At 35.6% G+C, this 21,826-nt stretch overlaps 1 protein-coding gene across 2 annotated transcripts in view; it reads right to left on the reverse strand.

Moving 5' to 3' along the window:
* Nucleotides 1–9,693: 9,693 nt before the first annotated feature.
* The window catches only part of LOC141844245 (putative nuclear RNA export factor SDE5), a 28,407-nt gene continuing 16,274 nt past the window's right edge, over nucleotides 9,694–21,826 (reverse strand). The window contains exons 4-13 of one of the 2 annotated variants that reach the window (XM_074732280.1): nucleotides 21,575–21,652; nucleotides 21,075–21,148; nucleotides 20,729–20,961; nucleotides 15,739–15,827; nucleotides 15,561–15,617; nucleotides 10,995–11,062; nucleotides 10,792–10,898; nucleotides 10,623–10,693; nucleotides 10,479–10,536; nucleotides 9,962–10,069 (exon numbers count right to left, since the gene is read on the reverse strand). In XM_074732280.1, coding sequence (XP_074588381.1) covers nucleotides 10,525–10,536; nucleotides 10,623–10,693; nucleotides 10,792–10,898; nucleotides 10,995–11,062; nucleotides 15,561–15,617; nucleotides 15,739–15,827; nucleotides 20,729–20,961; nucleotides 21,075–21,148; nucleotides 21,575–21,652 — 789 coding nt within the window. In that variant the 3' untranslated portion in view covers nucleotides 9,962–10,069; nucleotides 10,479–10,524. Of the gene's footprint in view, nucleotides 10,070–10,478; nucleotides 10,537–10,622; nucleotides 10,694–10,791; nucleotides 10,899–10,994; nucleotides 11,063–15,560; nucleotides 15,618–15,738; nucleotides 15,828–20,728; nucleotides 20,962–21,074; nucleotides 21,149–21,574; nucleotides 21,653–21,826 lie in introns of both variants that reach the window. The other variant, XM_074732279.1, reaches the window with a different exon arrangement.

The raw sequence follows: 21,826 nt of genomic DNA on the forward strand, positions 1-21,826 counted from the left end.
GATCTATTATAATATAGGAGGTGTTAGTGGTCGTGTAGGCCATCATTCTTTATCTGTGATATGGATACGTGTGTGTATAACTGGACGTGTAGTCCATATTTCCGGCCGCATGTGGCCGATGTATATTTATGTTTGTATTCAGGGAATTGTCAGGGATACTGGGGAGGTGCTGCCGAAATTTTTCGGACGACTATCTCCCGGGTCGTGACAATTGAATGGTATCAGAGCCGTTTCGATTGCTATCGGATTTGTCGTTGGATTTTCTGAATTTATCGTTGCATTCTTGGATTTATCTGATACCAATTGAATGGTATCAGAGCTGTTCGGTTCGTCGGGATTTTACGTGTAGAGTTTATCTGATACCAATTGAATGGTATCAGAGCAGTTCGGTTCGTTGGGATTTGACATGTAGAGTTTATCTGATACCAATTTTATGGTATCAGAGCTTAGTATTACGGTCCATGTAGAGTTGGTGGATTTCCGTTGCATGGTTGCCTATCTGATACCAATTTAATGGTATCAGAGCGGCGCAGTGGAAGCGTGGTGGACCCATAACCCATGGTTCCGAGCCTAGGTTCATTTCTTGTGGCTTTTCGTTGCATTCGTGACTTTATGTTTGATTTATCGTTGAATTTATCGCGTAGTTGTAGTTTTCAGAAGTAGCATTTCATTGTAGGTTTATTAGGTTAAGTGTTTAGGTTTAGAATTTTCATCGCATTAGTTTAGGGTTTAAGTTTAGGTTATTTTCGGATTTGTCTTTGGTTGATTTATCTGCGTATCGTATTTTCATGGTTTTGGAGTCTATTTTTGTCGGATTTGTTATCAGATGTGTCGTTAGTTCTTAGGAATTAGTAATCCTATTTGTACCGGGTTTTAGGTTACGTGGCCCAAGTTGTGAGATGGAAACGGCATGGCAAAGATCTCCAGGCAATTATCTGTAAGTATTTTAGTGTATTCCTTTAGTTTGGTAAAAACTTATACTGATTGTATAACAAGTACATCTTATTAATTTTGAAGTTTATAATAGTACCAATTAGCATAGATTTTATCATGATACAAAATATCAGTAATTTCATCCGACGACGTCAGCAACATTTCAGAATCAGCTCCAGTCGAAGCGGAGGCAGATCGTATTCCCTTCAGATATCCAGTCAGCCAATACAGAATCCAGACATGTTGATATGATAATCAGAGTGGCGCAGCGGAAGCATGGTAGACCCATAACTCACAGATCTGAGAAGCGGTCATTGGAAGCATAGGTTTATAGCACTATAGTAGGTAGATAGGAAATTTGGGGACCAAATTTTTATTAGTGGGGGAGAATGTAATATTCTAGAAATTGTAGGGTTTGCATTAACCAATTTAAGATCAAGACCTAATTGGTTGAGTTAAATGGGTGGAAACCTAAACTTGGGCAAACCATTATAGGTTAACTAGGTTGGACCTAGAATTAGGTTAAGATTATTTTAAATAAATAGGATGGAAAGATTCGTCTTGTGAAGACGAATCAAACGAAATTAGTTTAGGCTAAATCGGAGATCGTTTGGTTAGTGAACCAAACGAACCAAGATTGAACCAAACTGAACCAAGTTGGTTTGGTTCGTACCGAAAGAGGTTTTAATAAAATAAAATGGGTAAAAAGATTCGTCTCATGAAGACGAATCCAACAAAACTAGTTTGAGTCGAATCGGAGATCGTTTGATTGTGAACCAAGTGAACCAAAGTTGAACCTGGTTCGCTATAGTAAATCGGTTCAATAGTTTTAATAAATCTTAGGTTTTAATTGGATTTAACCGATAAAAACTGGGTTTAACGGTGTTAGTTTAGATTTAATCGGTTAAACCGGTCTAGGTTACTGTGATTCCTCTTTAAATAAGGAATTACGCGTTGGATCCCGAAACCCAGCTTTTCCCTCGGCGCCGCATCTCCTCTCTTCCTCTTCGTTGCCTCCGCCTCTTCCTCCTTGCTGCCGACGCCGCCCGACCAGCCGCCCCTCTTCCGGAAGCCGCCTTCGCCACCGCCCGAAGCAAACCCCTCTTCTCCTCTCCTTCCTCCGCCGCCGTAGCCTAAGCCTTTCCCCACACTTCTCCTTTTCCGAAGCTTTCTCCTCTTCTTGCTCTGCACCGCCGCTCGCCCTGCCGCAGCAACAACAGCCGCCGTCCTTCGCCTGAGGCCGTCGCCCCCAAGAGAAGTTTCTGCAACTCTTTGCCATTGCCACCCCCTCTACCGCGATACGGAGCTGCCGCCGCCGGCGGCTAGGACAAGGTAAGTTGGTTCCTCTATTTTGTGGGGTTAGGATTGAATGCCTTGGAACAAAGGGGTTGAGGAAAACATTTGTACAAAATTCCAAAGTGGATTGATATGCAGCTGAATTACTAGAAGCATGTCTTTGGTTGGGATCCATGCAATTAGCCTTGATTACTAAATTTGGTCCCTTTCTCTCCTTCTTTGAAATGATTACTACTAGATATATGTGAGCTCATGTGTACGACAATTGTTATACATTAGGAATCAAGAGTTATGAAGTTTAATCACGATGCATGTAAGTGCTTTCGTTCAAGTAATCTATACTTGTCTTTTGATAGAAAAGGGAATGGTTAATCACATTTGAAGCACTTAAGAGAGTTAATTGATTTACATTAATTTGATGATTAAGTAGTTAAGTTGCCTACCCCACTTAGTGGGATAAGGCTCTATTGTCGTGGTTGTTGTGAACGAGTTAAATGATTCAAAGAAAATAAATTAAGTTAACTAGAAAGATAAAAAGTAATAAAGCTTATGTGATTAATTATTAGTTAATTGGATTAATTAATTACTTAGACAAATGGTTGGAATCAATTTACTTGCTATATGTGTGAGGAAATCAAAATGATGGTCATTGATTAAAAGGGTAATTAGGTTTTATATACATATGTTAATTAGATTAATTGAAAATGATAAGTGTGTTAAATTTTAGGTTAATCCGGTTAGGTTGAATTAATTGGGGTTAGATTAACCTTAGAATCAACTAGGGTTTATTTAGAATTGAAAATTTAAATATTTAGAAGATGGTTATTGTTAAATTGCAGGACTTTGATCTATCGATCCTGCTTACACGGAGGATTTTATTAGGGTTTTATTGCGACGATTCGTCAATCAGGTGGGTAATCCCTGTATTTGGTCAACACAGGTTCATTTCTTTCCCAGTGCATGTTACTTTCTATTATTGTTGATTATATGCCTTATCGATACTCTTGTTCCTTACTATCTTGATACTGCTTAGTTGTACTCATGGTTATATCATGCTTGACCCTATATTCGTTGACCTTGGTTATTGTTCTTGATTCGTTTCTATCCTTGATCCGATATCGTGATTATTACTGGTATAGTTTCTTCTTATGATAGCTTAGATTATTAGGACCTATACTCATGCTTATTGATTAGCCTGGTAGGTGTAAATGACTATGAAATGAACATCTCATCATGATGCGAGATAACGATTATAAATCCCAATGATGTGGGTCTATCGTGTCTATAGTTGGCCTGTAGTAGTATATTGATATAGGTGGTTATGACCCCTACTTCCATCATATTGATGGCGACTGTATGGCAGTGTACGCAGTCGATGGCTGTATGGCAGTGTACGCAGCCGAGTCGATGATCTGATCCCGACACCGGTTAGGGGTGGTACTCGGAGAGTATTAGAGGACAGATATCGGCCATAGGATATGGGATCACCGGACGCGGAGCACTGATCCCTCGATTTGGATCACCGGACTACTTTGTTGTAGGGCGCGGAGTACTGATCCCCCGATGCCGGCCATACCCAGTCTCAGATGCTTGCACGAGTGCTGTAGCGTGTGGGGCAGTTGCATCATGCATACGCATATCATGTGCATGTTATATATATGTATTGGACCATACTGATCCTGCATTTGATTGCTTATCTGTTTGATTCTTGATTGTTGCACTTTGTTTGACATGTCATTCATATGATTCATTACATGAGACTATTTTATTTACTTACTACCTGCAGAGTTATATTTGATATCTTGCTGAATTGTGGTATGTATCGTTCTTATCTTTATCTACTTCGTCATGCACTTCCTTTCTATATTACCCACTGAGTATTTGTACTCACACCTCTTTGGACCCTGGGATTTTTCTGTCTTCCCAGGTACCAGGTAGAAGCTTACAGATGATGCCAGGGATCTGCCGGATGCGCCATCTCACATCAGCAGTCTAGTGGGTTTAAGTGTATTCATTTTAGTAGTAGTTCGATATGGTTGTATTAGCATTTGTTACATTCGATATGGTTGTAGATAGATTTATACACTGATGCTTGTTGATTTTGGTTAGGATTTACGGTGTTTTCTGCTGCGTGGATTTCATTCCGTATGGGATTTATATGTTTATGATTGGGTTTTCTTGAGGTGAATTCACATAGCATGCATGTGTTAGTTGTTAGTTTGGTCGTGTAGGCCTTAGATTATTATATGTTGCCTGTGATATGTCTAATTGTGTGTAGACTGGACGTGTAGTCCATATCAGACGGCTATCTCCGGCCGCATGTGGCCGATGTATATTTATTTGTATTCAGGGAATTGTCAGCGATACTGGGGAGGTGCTGTCGAAATTTTTCGGACGGCTATCTCCCGGGTTCGTGACATTGATAAGCCCTAAACTAGGTGTCACGGTAGGGCTTCAAATTGAAATTTGTAAATTTATCGAAAACCCGCGATAAATACAGAAAAATGAAGTATAGGGGCCTCGAGTCGTGTTTTTCCAAGGACTAGTAGAAAATCGTCTAATTCGAGCTTGGGTGTGTCGTATTTTTGGGTTTTTCGAATAAAAATGGGGTTTTGGTGTTTTTAAAGTAAAATGTAATTCAAAATGCAATGATTTAATGAAATGCCATTGAAATCAAGTTATCTCCTAATCTAGAAATGCAAATTCAACCTAAAGATGCAATTCAACTCAAATCGAGGTAACAACCCAAACTAATTAGCATTAATCATGAAATTCATCTAATATTTATAACTCTCAAATGAAATATTCAAAACACTAACGGCAATTTATTGGAATCAACAACTTAAGATATCCAATGCAATGCAAGACTTTAGGACCTCAACAACTAAACTAAATGAGTTTAAAGAAACTAATCTAGTTTAAGAAAAATCAAGCAAGATGCAATTAAAGGAAACTAAATAACTAGATTGAACTACAAGCAATCAAAGAAAACTAATCAAAGGAAACTAAGGTTAACATTGGCACGGGATAATGGATTTGGCACGGAACAGTAGCGAAAAATTTCAGTTTCAGTTCAGGTTTAGATGGCAGGGAAGATAGAAGCTAATCAACAAATCTGAATCCAATCAACGTATAAACATGAACCACATAACCAAATTCATGAAATTGCTAAAGAGCTAGATTATCAACAACTCAGCAGTTGAAATTTCAGAACTAATCAGAAACTTAAAATTCAGAAAACGAAAACATGCATAAACTGAGAAACCGAAATAAGAAACTCATCCATCCCTTTCTTCTCCGATTGTTCTCCTCAGCGGGGTGTCAAACCGCTGTTGAATCGTTGGAAGCTTGAAGATAGTCTTTGGATTGGTTTTCTCGCTGCCCGAGCCCCTAATCGGCCAGAAAAACCCTCTCCAGTCAATGGCAGAGCTCGGTTCAGGAGCTGTTAGAGCTGCAGTCCGGATGTCACGGCTTCAACTTGCTCCGATTGATTCCCTTGTAATACCAGGATGCTTCGCAATTCTCAGAGGACCCCTCAAAGGACGGCGACGTTGGAATTTGCTGAGAACGATCGGAACTCGCTGAAACAGGGCAATGAGCCGCCGGAGAAACCCTCTCCTTTGCGCCTCGTCCAGCTGCTAAATAATACCCAATCGGCCGGCTTCAGCTTCTTCAGGGATCAGGGAATGCAATGGATTCGAATATTGGGAGGAAAAGGGCGCCCGTGGAGTTACGTCCGTGAACAGGGCAGGCGCGCGGCGGGGGAACGAAGAACAGTAACCGCCGACCCTGTTCATTAAGCTTTGTTTAAATACCGAATACCCTGATTAATCATCAAATCCTGGCCGTCCGTTTTGAATTTGATGATCTGAACTTGATCTAGGGCTTTAGGGTTTGCGAAAAATTCTGGAATTTTGATCGGGCTCGATCTAGATCATGTCCTCCATGTTGGCTTGATCAATTTGGCAAATTTGACTCGATTTGATCTTGGATTGAGCTCGAACTTGACCCGATTTGAGCCCTAAAATCAAATAAACTCAATTAATGTAAAATTTACCATCAAATCATAGAAATTATAATAAAATCTTCAATTATACCGCATGACACAAATATAATCAAATTAATTCATTTAATAATTATTTTCATGTAAAAATCCAGAATTGAATTGATTAAAAATTGCATAAAAACCTTGACTCATCAAATTCCCCCACACTTACCCTTGAGCGTCCCGCTCAAGCCAAAATAATAAAACTAAGAAAAACTCCTACTATCGTACCCCCCTAGATCATCCTCAATCATAATTAGAAAACTATTGAAAGAAAGTTATCTAGGATTATTAAGTATCAAAAATCTAAGCCATGAATTAGACCTTTGTTCTTGGCTAACCACCTAGCAATTTCATCCTTCATGATTAATTGAGATAAATGTATCACACTCATGCTCACAAGGTTATTAAATAGTTTTTAGTGGCTCTCATCCTAAATGCTAAGTCATGATCAATGTAGAGTGGAGCTCACTCAAGCAACTCATGTTTCATGCTTTCCATAGGCTTGCTTGCTATCTACTCTCCACTAGCATTCTTGAATTGGAATCCACAAATATTAAGGTTTATTGAAGATGTAGAGAAATCATGACTATGAGACAATTGAAATAGAGAATGTAGAAAGAAAAATTCAAGTAAAAGGAAATTTCAAGGAAAGAGTGAGTGGAGTGGTAGACATGGGTATAGTAAATGCTATCAATGAACCTTTGCCCTTTTTCTGATTTCTTTCTCTTGTATACCATTTCTTTAAGTGTGTTTTTCATATTCATGAAGCAATTCTGAGTAAAACTCTTGAGGTTCCATTTCTTGATACAAACTCCTCTTTTCTTCTTCTTCTTTTCTCTTCATCGCCCAAATGTGCCATTTTGCATTTCTTCTTTTCGAAATCAAGCCCAATTCTTTCACATTAGATTACACAAGAGATAAGAAATAGCATCCAATCAACAGAACCCAAAATTCAGTTCACATGAATCCGCAAATTCAATGTATCATTGCGCGTTTAAATCTGAAAATTACTGAAATTGAATCTGAAATTTGGCTTGTTCTCTCTTGTTTCTTGCTCTTTTGCTTCCATTCTTTTTGCATCATGAAGCTTGATTGATAATGCTAATATCCATGCAAAATTTTCATGAAATCCAGATTCGGATCAGTAGCAGAAAACTCTGCAGGTCCCCTCTCCTGGCGATTCTTTCCGGGGAGCGCAGTTCTGATCTGGCGTACGAATCATCCACGACGAATTGGCCGGAACAATCGAAAAACACTATTCACCCCCCTCTAACGAACGCACCGATCCCAACATAACAGAGCTAATTTCGATTTTCTTATTTGCTCCCTCTCAATGGTCCGGGATAATCATGGAGGGGATCGCCAGTATATTTCACTTTTGTAGAATTGAATAGTTAAATAGAAGTTGAAATGAAACGTAACTACATCCACACCAATATCTAAGTCACACAATGTGCATTAAGGTGGTACCCACGTCGCACATAAAAGTGCATATGGCAACTACAACTTAGACAAAACAAATAAAATATAATATGGTGATTTTTTTTATGATGTTTGTGAATCATACATAAATTTTTTAATCTTATTTAATATATATTTATTATATTACATAATTATATTTTATATTCACGTCTACAATTTACATTTTTATTTTTTTTTAGTTCAAATGGCTATTTTTTATTTTATATTGATAAAACATGAAGATTTTGATATTGGAACAGTTGAAGATATAAAAGTTGAAAGGACAACATTAGAGCATGATTCATGGACCGACCGTGATAGCCACCATGGTCCTGGACCATCTAAGAAATCAGATAGCCCATAGAGCGTCAGTCGAGAATAAGTAGAATAATCCACGGTCAAGCTGTGATAGCTAGTTAGCTACCACAGTCATGGACCTTACTGACCAAAGAGACTAATCATCACAGAATGATCTATGGGCGGATCGTGGAACACTCAATGACTGTGAATCGTGAGGATTTTCTAACAACGTCATTCTATTTTTTAAGAAATTCTATTAAGGCTTTGAGGCCTATAAAAGAAGTAAAGGGTCACAGTTTAAGCCATCTCATGATAGGAGACCTAAAAGAGAGTCATTTCCAAGAGCAAGGGATTTCGAAAATCGAAGAACAAATAAAAATCTTCCAAAGACATTGATGATATCTAAAATCGAGTTCTTTCTACACCTTAATTTTATTTTCTAATTCCAGCATGCTTTCTTTCATGTCAATAGTTTGTATCTCTTTTGTTATGGGGTAGGTTCCTTATTGCAGGATTAGGGGTAGCCTGATGATTTATTAACATTGATATTTATAACTTCTCTCTTCTATTAATGATATAATCTTTCTTAATTCAATTTTAATATGTCTAATTGTGAATGTATTAGTGTGCATTTGCATACATTAGATGTTAGGGGTGAATTGAAAAGTGAACTTTAATATCATACCTATAAACTTAAATTTGAAACTAATTTTCTTGAGGATTAAATTAATTGTCACATAGCGTAAAAATCTATCTTGATTCGATTACCATGAAGATAAAAGTTACATTAGGACAGATACATCATTGTATTTCAAAAAAAAAAACAATGATTATCTTAAGACAAATTAACTTCTAAAAATAATCTGATGTGTAAAAAAAAGTCATAATAACTATATTATCAACATTCATCGTAATGGAACTAAAATTCTAAAATTATCTTAAGATAAAATTTTCTCATTACTTCCATTTGATTTCTTAATTTGTTTTGATTTCACAACAATCCCCTCAATTTCAATTCACCTAGATAACCTCCTTTATACCTTGCAGTGCACTTCCTTCAGTTGATAGTTAACAACATAATCTTAGAGAATGATATTTTATTATTTGAATACGATCATGCATTTACGATTAACACACGTCAATTTGTTAACAAAATTTTCACTTTCCATGTAAGCACTGCATGGTGGCAAGCATACTATACATATATCTTTATTTACAATGTAGGAAGTCTCATCCACCAAACATGACGGTCAATTCTCACGTGAATTGCACGCCGACGATCTAACTAGGGCCTTAGTGCTGCGACACAAGCCAACAAATTTAAAGGAATAGTACTTTAAGTTGATGTAATATGAATCGTCTAAGCATCCAAATGACCACCCCAAACAAATGTAGCTGAGACGCACAATCAAACGAGTCATTTAAGAAAAATAGTGCAAGTCGCAAAAGAGCAAACAATCTTAGACCGTCTTAAAAAATAAATCACCAAAGTGTGTACATTATTGATGTGGATGAATTATGCGTTAAGGAAATTGTGCGATGCACTTTGAAATCATCCATTGCCACAGATAGCCACCATTTCACAATCATATTAATTATGTTTAATAAATTGTAATTAAGCATATGTTTAATAAATGAAACACATATCCCTCACGTTCTATGCATCAGTTTAGCATGAACTTGACTTTTGTTTGTCTCAACTAACCCCAGTTAGGCAAAAAAAAAAAACTTATTTCAGTATAAAATCTAACGTTAGTCTAGCTAAAGCATATAAAGAAAAGGTTGAACCAACCAACTCAAGAAAAGGTTGAATCATTCAACTTCTCAAATCCCCTGCTAAGCTTAGTGTTTACCAAAAAGAATAGTAATATTTTGAAGAACGTTTAAAGTCCTTCCAAAAAAATTGACTACTGTTTATTCCATGGCAAAACTCAACTTGCCGGGATTCACCTGATCCAGGTGAATACAGATAGCCCCCTGCTCAGCATCTTCATTCCACTGGATTGACTCATTGTTGAGAAGCTTTATGACCTAAACAATTAACTTATCTCATCAAATGTAGATTTCCATAAAATAAAATGATGCCAAGTTGCTGATGGACAGCATAAATTGTAATCACTCTTTACATGCAGCGATAACATCAAGATTAGGTATTACATGACTGCATAAAAGAAAAGCCAGTTTTATTGTACAATCCATATTAACGAAAGAAAAAGCAAAAAAAAAAAAAAAATCAAAGTTGGAATGAAATGCACCAACGATAATAAGTCTATTTTCCTAGAGGGTAAGGACTATGACTGCTATCTCCTTGCTAAAGTTGCTGAAATTTCATTTGAAGAGAGACAAGATTTTGCTAATACAAATCTCAAGGATAAAATGGATGGTTTAAAAGTAGAATCATAAAGGCTATGTAAACCTGCTAATGTAGCAAACAAATTACCAATATTTATATCTTATCCTGCTTTATTTTCATCTGCAAATCCATTTCAGCATACCCACTACAAGGGAGAGCTCAAGATAATTCCACGCTGAACAAACAAAAGAAAATCATGCATAGTCAGGAGAGTTCAAGATAAGTCCATACCAGACGTCTTCTTTTTGCCTTCTTGCTATCCCCACCATCAGCACCAAAGACAAGCTTTAAACATTTAAAAGCTAAAAAGAACAATGTACAATAAAGTCATTTATGTTCAACAACTGAGAATATGACAGAACAGGGCAAAACAAAGGTTCTTGGATATCTGGATGCATACTAGGAATGCCAGCCAATTGACGGAGGTGTAATTTGACCAAGTCCAAAGCTTCCCTTGAACAATGTGGCTCAAGATCAAGAATGACTTCGTCTTTGTTACTAGACTTTCTGCAAAATATAACAAGGACACATCATATACTGTGACAGTGAACAGAGAAATGAAGTAAAATTATGCACTTCCACTAACCAAAGACAATTGGTTACCTTGGTTGAAGTACCATTGCAGCAGATTTTTCATCTGATTCTCGAGCCTTCTGAGCATAGCTGTTACCCTGATATTTAACAAAAATGACTTTGTTTGGGAGTGTGAAACACTTTCCTATAGTGCAAGGTTTAATCAATGGGCAGTCTTTAAGTTTGCATCTTTTTACGATATGCAGTTTATAGGAGATTGTATTAACTGATGAGAATGTAACATAGATTGTATTCAAATTTAGAATTATGAAGAACGACTTTAAACTAGAGACTTCAAACTACTTAGAACAAATACTAGACATCAAATGTGATTTCAATAATAAGAGAAAAAACAAAGTAGTTAAGATGGATAGACCTGAAATTCCTACAAACAAGAGTCCAATATCTTAAATCTATTTTGGGATACTAGTGAAGATATTATTAATAGGATATAAAAAATATAATCAAAATGGAGAGAAGCTTCTGAAGTCTTGTGTCATCGTCGTGTATCAATTATATTAAAAGAAAAAAATTAATGCAAAATAGAAATTATTTTGTTAAAGCTTTAGGATTTGTAAGAGTTTATTTGGTAGGGTGGTTCTCTTTAGGAGAGTAGTTTTTAAAGTACATCTTCAAATTTCTAATTGTCTTTAGAATTGTCAGAAAGTTTTGGTTGGAGTTTTATTTAACTTTGTTAATTTATTAATTTGTAATTTAATTTATTTCATAGTTTGTTAGGTTCATAGGAATATTTCTTTGCTTCACTGTTTTTAGTTTATTTCCATTTTTGTTTTGTTTTGTCTTTAAAAGAACTTCAATTCCTCTCATGTCATAAATCTTTTGCATAATATCCATCTTTTGTGTGTTTTGTTCTCTGTGAGATTGTCTCCCTAGTATCGCATGAAGTCATATAAATTTCTCTGAGTTTCTGATCAGTTGCGTCAATTTGGTACCAAAGCCAAATTCTTGATTTCATGTTCATAGTTGCCTAACACTTACCCTAGTATACACTTGATCTCTCTTGTAACAATGATGTAGCTACAAGACCACCATCTCCTTTGTGCTCTTGTATCATCCTCAATCGACATAGATCTTGAACCTCCACCCTGATTTGGATCTATTGGCAATAACACTAGAGTCGTCAATTTGAGTTGGACCTATAAGGTTGGCCCGCCCCGCAAAATAATTCAAGAGGATTTGGTTAAAATTTTATCAATTCATGTTATGGTGGATTCAGGTGGGCCGACCCGACCCGCTTAGGCCTGCGACCCGTGTGGGTCGGCCCATGATAGGCTTGGGCTGGTTCGCGGGTTGAGAAAAATTATTTTTTCTTCAAAATTTAAAATTAAAATAAAAAACTCAATGGACTAATGGGCTTGACCCATCTAAACCATAATCCAAACTTAAAAAATTTAACTTGACCTGTTTAAACTATAATTCAAACTTAAAAATTTTAATATTTTCTATACTTTTTTATTTTTTGACAGGTCCGTGGGTTGACCTGCTTAACCCGCAACCCGCCAAGTTGATGGGTCGGCCTGCCCCACCCAGCCATATGACGAGTTTTTGACGGATTGACCAGCCTCTGCCATGGGTTAGCCCGTTTAACAGCTCTAAGTAACACTGCCTCACAACTCTGCCAGGCCCTTGAATCCACTCGGTCTTGTTGGCCACAACGACAAAGGAAAACGACACAAAACTTGCAGTTACACGACCATAGTCCCCTTTCTTTTCATACCTTATCCCCGACTAATGTAAGTCTTGACTCCAACCCATGTGTGGATCTACTAGTAGCACTACTATCCTATAGCTCAGTCTCACATCTACCCATGAGCAAGGGTGAATTGCATGCCTCTCCACAAGGGGTGCAAAAACTTCACACCACCTATTTACATGAATTGACCCAATCCACAATTTGTGGGTTTAAATTTAAGGTAAATAAACTTAGGTCATATGTTTAAGACCCACAAATAAACCAATCAAATAAGGTCATAAATCATTGACACAATTATAAATATATAATTATTTAATAGCAATTTATATAAGTTATAAATATATAATCTAATAAAAGTTACAAATATATAGTATAATAACATGTATAATATAACACATAATGCTATAGATTATACTTTATGCTTTTGTAAAATTAAAAATAGTTACTGTGTTATTTGTATTTAAAGTTTATTTGACTTTGTTAAATAGATTGTCATTCAACTCATTTATAAGTCATTTATTACCCATTTAATTATATGAGTCGTGTCACATGACCTATCTATGATTGATCTAATCCATCATGTGTGGATTATATAGATTTTGATCTATTTATCAACAGGAGATTAAGCCAATTGTAGGTCAATGAGGCATAACTTGTTTATGACCCGCCCATCTAAATTGTAATACCTACTTTCCACTATTAATCACCAATTTCTACGCCTGGCATACTGCAATCATCCAATCACCACTACATCACCTACATATTTCCAAGTTCAACCCCCCCCCCCCCCCCCCCCCAACCCCCACCCTATTGTGTCATCTCTTGCAACAACAACATCATGAGCCATAAGCCTCAGTAGGGATCCAATCTCTCCTATCAAACAATATCAATTGTTCCTACTTCTGTTTCAAATATAGCAACAGCCTTCCCAATTACCATGCAACTTAACACAAGCCTCCCCTCTTTCCCGCATGACTTGCAACCTTGCACATATTCACGAAAGGGCAGAACCACTCTGCTTTCTCACATAACGTTGTCCCTCCTACTTACAAGCGACATCACTTCCACAATCAGTGGGTCAAAATTCAAGATCGCACAATACTATCCATGTTCACAACCACCAATTCTCTTGGTGATCTAACGCCAATAGCCACCTCTTCAAAATCCTATGCTCGGGTCTTTCTCTAGAATATTATTTTTATTTTAATCTTAACAAGAGACCACAGCTAAGCGTCATTAAAGAGAAAAGAAAATTGACACTAGTGTCAACCCTAGATCCCAAAGAAACAAAAGTAGAAGCTTCATCCTCTTTAAGCCAATTATTTAAGTGAAAAAGTCTGAATATACAATTTCAAAAAAGTTACTTTATGACTTATCATCAATTTAGAAGGAAAACAAAGATCTAGAGGTCAAGCAAACTTAGCACTATAAGAGACAGTCCCTACCTCGCTCAATGATTTTCCTATTTAACTATGTCATGAAATTCATCTCCAAAATAGCCCCTTGATAAAATTACCCCCTTTTGAATGTATCCAATATGACAATCAGTGACTCATCTCATAAAGCCAATGATACTTTATTCTTATCTCCTAAAAATTCACTTGACGCCCATTGCTTGAGCTTTCCAAAGAGTCTCTAATAGCTTACTACATTTAAGGGACACATTACACGCAATTAACTATGACCTAAGCCTAAAATTACTACACAATCCTAAGACCTAGTAGAACTAACCAAATTAGAAGAACAAAGCGATAAACTAGGAAAGGAAATTTATAGCATTGCTTATAACTATTCTAAAGAGGATAGAGCCCAATGGCGTAGAAGGATCCATATAGAAGACCCTATCTAGTGGGGTAAGGTTTGGTTGTTGTTATTGTTGCTTATAACTATTCTAATAAGGTTATACCAATACCATTTCAATATTGTACTTGCAAACACCCAGCATGCTTCTACACGAGTCAAAGGATGTCGAGATGAATTCATTAGTTTTACTCCTTTAATCCTCTCCCATTTACTTTAGTTACATATAAGATTGTAACAATTAGATAATTAAATTAAAATTTAGTTATATCATATATGTTGCTTCAACATATGGCAAAGCATATGGAGAAGAAGTCAAATGAATTTTTCTCTTTTAATGTCTTTCACTCAGCTTTTTTTCATCCAAAACTAAAATTACTTATTAGAAAGTTAATTGGATTCATATTTATACATTCTGTGCCAAAAAATTTTAACACGCCTAGGCATGGCTTGAAGGATATTGAGATGAATTTAGACAATTTTTAGTCATTTAATCTCTTTCCACTTAAGATGTTTCCTTCTAAAATAAAGATAAGGAATCAGATAATTAAATTAAAATTTTGGAGATATGTTACAAAGATATCATAGTCAACCCCACTTAGTGGGATAAAGGTTGTTATCGTTGTTGTTGTTGTTACAAAGATAAAATACACATCTCGATCAATAAATATGGTCAAGATTTCATTAGCTGCATTTGTTTGGACATGCTTTGGCACATGTCAAGCATGCCAAGTTTAGAATGATGCACTAAATCCTTAGCATGTGTGCATAAGAGAGAAACCTGTGCCAATAATATGGGGTGGTTTTGGTAATTCACCAAAATGGTAATTTTCGAATGTGCCACTTCATCCAACATAAAATTTCAAACCATGGGTAAGACAAAGGGCACAACTAAAATCAACCAAAATCAATAAGATTTCATTCAAAGAAAAATCTAATAAAAGGTTGTTTGAATGGGATTATGTGAAACCACAGCTAGTATGGCGAAATATTTAGCAAGGACAGGAACATACATAACTGAATAGTTATGCTTACTTGTCAACAATTACAGGCAATCTTTCACCATAAAGTATAGAACTTACTTCCACTAGAAGATAGTTGACTGCTTTAGTATCACCCTTTACAAAAGCATCAGCAGCCTAAAAAGCCATAGTCATAACTGAAATTATTAAAATGAGTACTTGACAAACAAGAACTGTAAAGAGTAAAGAGTACATTAAAGGAAAACAATTTTGTTAAGTTGTGAAACAAACTGCTTACAGCTTCATAATACTGCTTCATTAAACCCCAATTCTGCTTGACAGATCTCCTTAGGGCTTCATAATCATCATCTTCTTGGGTAACTAGACCTAGGAAAACAAATCCATCTTAACTTGCAGAAACTATTGAGAAATCTATGAGAATGATAAAAAATATATCCAGAAGTCATCAAATAAAGAACCTTTAAGTTGAGAGTTTGTTGTGAAAATGAAGCAGTCAGCAAATTAAGAAAATGAATTAGATTGAACTCTACAACAAAGAAACTGGTTTAACCTTTCTCCTTTCAAGTAGTTGTTATGACTGGTGAGGTGATGACCATAAGGCAAGAGGGGGGTGGGGGTTTGAGGTCTTGTGCTCTTGCAAATGCCTTGACAAGGTTTCACATGAATATGTGCAGCAAAAATCAAAAATAAACTAAACGAATGCATGCCAATCGCTAACACGTCGAAATAGCGTGATTTAGATCCCTTGTTTCACAACTTATGATTCATTAGTGAGTAACTCCCAAAAGCCCACAATCTTTATCGTTCTCGGATATTTTCCAAAAGTGAAGTAACCCCCTACAACAACAACAACAACAGTCTTTACAAAATTGATACAAATGAATGCTTAGAGGATCAGGCTATGAGTAAAAGAGAAAAAAAGCTTGAAAGACTAGACAATCAATATTTCATCTGCCTTTAAATGTTCCTCTTGGTCCCTCATTTATAACCTCCAACATCCCCAACTTTCAGTTCCATATCAAGCAATGGGTTTCTGATCACTACGGTCTTCAATATGTCAACAGTTACCTCTATCAATTGGCATCAATCGATTTATCTCCTATAGACTGTAGATCATCCAACCACTGTAGCCTCAGATCAACAACTACCTTTTGGTTTTTCTCGTGTCATTAACTAAACAACATCAATTGCTTAAACTCAATCAATCAACTCTCAACTTACTCATGAGTTTCCCTTCCACAGCTTAACTTCACCACCAAGGCTATCTCCTACTAGGTTATTTGTCTCTTGAATGCACTGTGCGCTTGACTCGCTCTACTAGTAATCCTTTATACTTCACCCACATTGTTTGCCTTCTTCCAGCTACAATCAACATTGTGCCTCGATATTGCTCATCATGTGGTCCCTCAAATGTTCAAATTAGTCTTCTCCCATCTCCAGCAGAGTTGGAGCCACTGAGTCGTTATCCAAACTCGATGTCTCCATGTGTGTTTTTCCAAATCCTACACAAAGTTGGGCCTCGATACTACTCATCTTACAGTCCCTCAAATGTATCATATCATTCTTCTCTAATTTCCAATATACCTCGAGTCACTGAACCAACTAACTTGGTTGGGCCAAAGTTTGGCTTGGATATCTCATGTAACCTACTCCAAACTCCATTGGACCTCCAAGTCTTTGAGCATGTTGCCTTGGCCGCGCCAAATCATTATCTACACTCAAATCTCGTCGAGTCACCAGCTCCTAAACCGCGAGCTCTATGTGCAAATTGTTAAGTTCTTGCACAACTTAACTCACATACCAAATACATATGTAAATTCTAACTTAAATCTTTTGTTCAAATATCAAAATTCACTAATTCACTTAGGGTATGATTGCACCAATAGCACTAACAAAAAATTATCGGGTTATTTTCATGCCTACGTTAGGATCCATATAGTTACATGTTCGCATATGATGTCCGATATAATGCAACGCACAATGTTCCAAATGATAAATATCAACTAAAAGTCCAATAAAAGCTAGTATTAACATCTATTTTCATCTTCTAAAAGTGGAAATTGCAAGTTTATCAACTAATTTAGGTTGATTACCAAAGCCCAATAATATACTGTTCAAATTTAAGCCACTCTTTGGCAAGTCGTTTGTCATATATGGCTAGCATTAGCATTATAACTTTTCATTAAATTATAATAGCTCTTACTAGGCATACATTTTCACTAGAATGATTTGCAAAACCAAATGAGAACAGTTGACTTAATTCTAGAATTTTTTGTAAGGAAACCGTCTATCATTTAAGTTGATCATAACAAAGACAAATTTAGCCTAAATCTAAATGATGTGGGTAAATTATCCATTAGCCTAGGGGATCTCTAGATGAGCGACATGTGTCATCTAAAAGCTAATAGCATGAACAGATTCTGGTCCATGTGGTCTGGGTTCGACCATGACAACCTGACATGTGTCCACTTAGCAACGAGTGAACTGTTGATAAGTCAATCTAGACAAGCTGTCTAAGTGACACTCCAGGTTAATCACACAGTTTGAGGCCTATAAAAAGAAGTTAGATGTTACATGAAGAGGGCCTATTTTGGCCCTACGGCCCAATACACTTCAATCAAAACTAAAATTATTATAAGAGAAAGAAAGAAATGCTGAATTTTATATTATATGATAGAAGTATAAAGGTTGAAGTAGAATGTCAAAGTAAACAACATAGAAGAAAATTTATAAAGTCGATAATAGCCAATATTGACACGACACCTAATAATAATTAAGAATAAATTGTCACATAATACATAGAATGACAATAAGGATGTCTTTTATTTGACAATAATGATGTTATATGCTAGAATCATTTTATGGGCAAGTTTTCTATTGCTTGTTTCATTTCAATTCATAATGAAATAAATAAATAATAATTTGTACAATATCATCAATGAAAGAGATGAACTTATGAATCATATTGTTAAAACCCAAAAGGAAACCCAATCCAATCCAAACTTCTAAGGCATTCAGGAATTATATTGTTAAAACCCAAAAGGAAACCCAATCCAATCAAAAATTTTAAGGCACTTTAGTAAACACGTGGAATTAAGCATGACTTGAGATCCCTCATATGGAGACATGGGATCAAGTAGAGCCTATCCTTTTCTTCTTATATCCTATTCTCTTTTAGCATATCTATTATATATGCTATTATATGAAATGTTATATTATTTCATATGTTTATAGATGTCAAAACAATTTTGAATAAACTAGAATTACTTTTTAACAAATTTTATAATTTTTATCTTAACCTTACGGTTTTGATTTGATGCAATTCACAATTCAATAATTCACCAAAATGATTCATGATACGAATATCCATTTGACAACCTTAACCACAATTACTTGATGCCAACCACATGGATCTATCCCCCATAATATAACACCTATAATATTGAAAATGAAACACTTTTAATTATAATAACAAATGAAACCAATATTCCTTTAGCATGCATCTGCACCCATATCTTCATCTTCAATTGACGATTCAATCTTTTTTTACTAATTATTTTTGAACAAGTTCATATAATCTTAATCTGTTTTTTTCTCATATTACCATCGCAAATTGTAATATGGCCTTATAAAAATTTTCATTTAAATTAAGGAACACGGAGATTTCACAAGATTATAGAAATTCCTCTTTGTTTCAAGTTATTCTTTCTTTTATTAATGATATCTTCATTCATACAACTTCTTATTGCTTAATAAATGCAAGATATCTAAGTTCTAAAATTCATAAATTTCATGTCTGTCAACTTGACTATTTTTTTCACTTCACTAAAGAACATTTATTATACTCCATTTTAATTGTATTTAACTTCAAAGTTTTGTTCGAAATTCAAGAGTTCAATATTTTTGTACTCACATTGATTATCACAATATAGTCTACAAATAACATAAACCTCGGAAAGTTCTATTTAGTACTAATGTAAAAAAGAGAGAAAGAGAGGTCAAGACTTTGATAAAGGACAGTCCAATGCATGAAGTTCCCGTCAATGTGAGATTCCGGGAAAGGATCTATCGTACGCAACCTTATTCTATATTACAAGAGATTGTTTCCACGACTCAAACTTATGATTTGTCATGTCATATGGCAACAATTTTACCGTTACACCAAGGCTCCACTTAAGGTCAAGACTTTGATCATTGATGTAAAATATATAATACACTAACACTAAGATTGTACTATTAAATATAAAAAATATGCATAGATAATGGATTTATTGGAACATGAAACTAATATCATGATTTAAAATTTCATTTCGTGTCAGGCTAAATTTACCATTTCGCCCGCCGCTCGACATCAACACTGGGTGCCACCACTGCGTTGCTGAGGTCGCCGTGATCCGGCGGCGACCTCCGCGGATCGTGGCAGGGACGCCCACGAGCAACGGGCACGATGATTAACTTATGTTTAACCTTAAGTTAATAATTTCAATCAACTCTTAGCTATAGGATAATCTAAACAAGCTTAATCAAAACCTAACAAAACTATTTCATTAATTTAATATATATTTTTTATTTATTTTAATTTCAAAATATATAATAAAAATTTTATTCATTTTAATATTTAGATAAAATTTTTTATTTTATATTAATATATTTTATATTAAAAAATATCAAAACCATATCGGCACGGCACGATACAGTATTAAAACCATATCATTCTGGTCATAAACCGAAACTCCGATACGGCTCGAGATTTTAAGCCATGACTAATGTATAATAATGTTCTTGTTTAAGCATCAGAATCAGTTTTTAAAACATAATATGGGCAGTGAAAAGCTACATTATATAAAGAAAACAAAAAAGAACACATTAAGTTTCTTCAAATTTTTGGATTGGGTGAGTAGGCATGTCTTTGAAATAGCTTATTAATTTATAATAATCTCATAATTCTGCAACCTTAAGTGTGTTAATACAAGTGTTTCACGTCTTTCTCCTAAGGAAATACGGGAATACTAATATATGAAAAAGGAAGAGAAGCTTATTATAAGCAGACAACGCCATGATCACATGTATCATCCTGCTGGATTAAACATATTAAAAGCTGCCAGTTAAGCCGGTATACTATAAACAATATACAATAGTCCAAACAAAAGTGAATGTCACTGTCAATGTACTATTCCTATTTGCACCCTACCATCATGAACCCAGAAATATTTATCATCTCTTAGACAATGAAGATGCAAAGAATAGTTGGGATTCAAGAGGCATACCACTATTGACATCATGCTTCATATTTGAATGATCAATTGTGGATGATGCGTAAAAGTCCTCCAGTGGTTCTTTCACTGGCTTTTCTCTAACAACTCTTGTTCTGTTCAGACCGATTCGTATATGGGTTTTCACTGGTTCCTCTAACCTCTCAGGAACATTGAACAATGACTGTAGCACCTCTTTTGGGAGATTAGCATTCTTTTGTTCAATGCCAGAGTGTATGGGAATATCTCTTCATGTTAATAGGGTTCAGTAATTAGAAAATGCATTCCATGTCTTGCATTGTGCATTAAAGAAAGATGAGAAAGGACAATGTATTATCTTACAAAAGAAGCAAAAGCACACCTAACACTAGATGAAGAGTTGGAGCTAGAATTTTGGCAAAAATTGTTCTCCATCTCTAAGCCTTTGCCTGTCAGCTGGCAGCAAAGTATCAAAAATTGATATGATCAGTGAAAGGATATAATTATACTTGGGCAATTTATGTCACACAGCTTTCAGTTCAGGAATCAGCTACTGCACTTTTAATATTTACATAATCATAAAGGTTGTCAAAAAATATTTCTTATGCAGGTTATGTATACATTGCTAGTGGAAGACATGCTACCAGGACAATGAATAAGTGAATAGATGTGTCACTACTATGGTGCCACTACATTCTGATACAATGTGAACATGAGAAATGGAAGAAAGCTACAATTCATGCATCAACCAAATGCTAAGCATGCTTACACTGACCATGTCAAAGAAAGAAATTGTTGGCTAAGTGAAATTAACACTTGACCATGAAAAAAAAAAGTTGACACTGCTGAAAATCCAACACTACAGATTGTGATTGTACCAACCTTTCCCGGTTCATCAAACTCAACTGATTTGCCCTTTTCAAAGTTTCTGGAAGATAGTTCCAATAATTGTTCCATACTCTGCAAGATCAGAACAATTTCCAAGTTGTCATGATCAATATAAACAAAAAAAAAAAAACAACTTCAAGTAAAAATATAATAACAGAATGTGCACTAAAAGAAAGGTGTTGCATGATATTCAGTTCAAATATTACTCTTTGGGATAGATGTCAAGGTTCTCTATTCCAAATCCAC

This window comes from Curcuma longa, chromosome 13, assembly GCF_044706935.1.
Source record: "Curcuma longa cultivar G26 ecotype Majalengka, Jawa Barat chromosome 13, ITB_CL_G26_1.1, whole genome shotgun sequence".
Taxonomy (NCBI): domain Eukaryota; kingdom Viridiplantae; phylum Streptophyta; class Magnoliopsida; order Zingiberales; family Zingiberaceae; genus Curcuma; species Curcuma longa.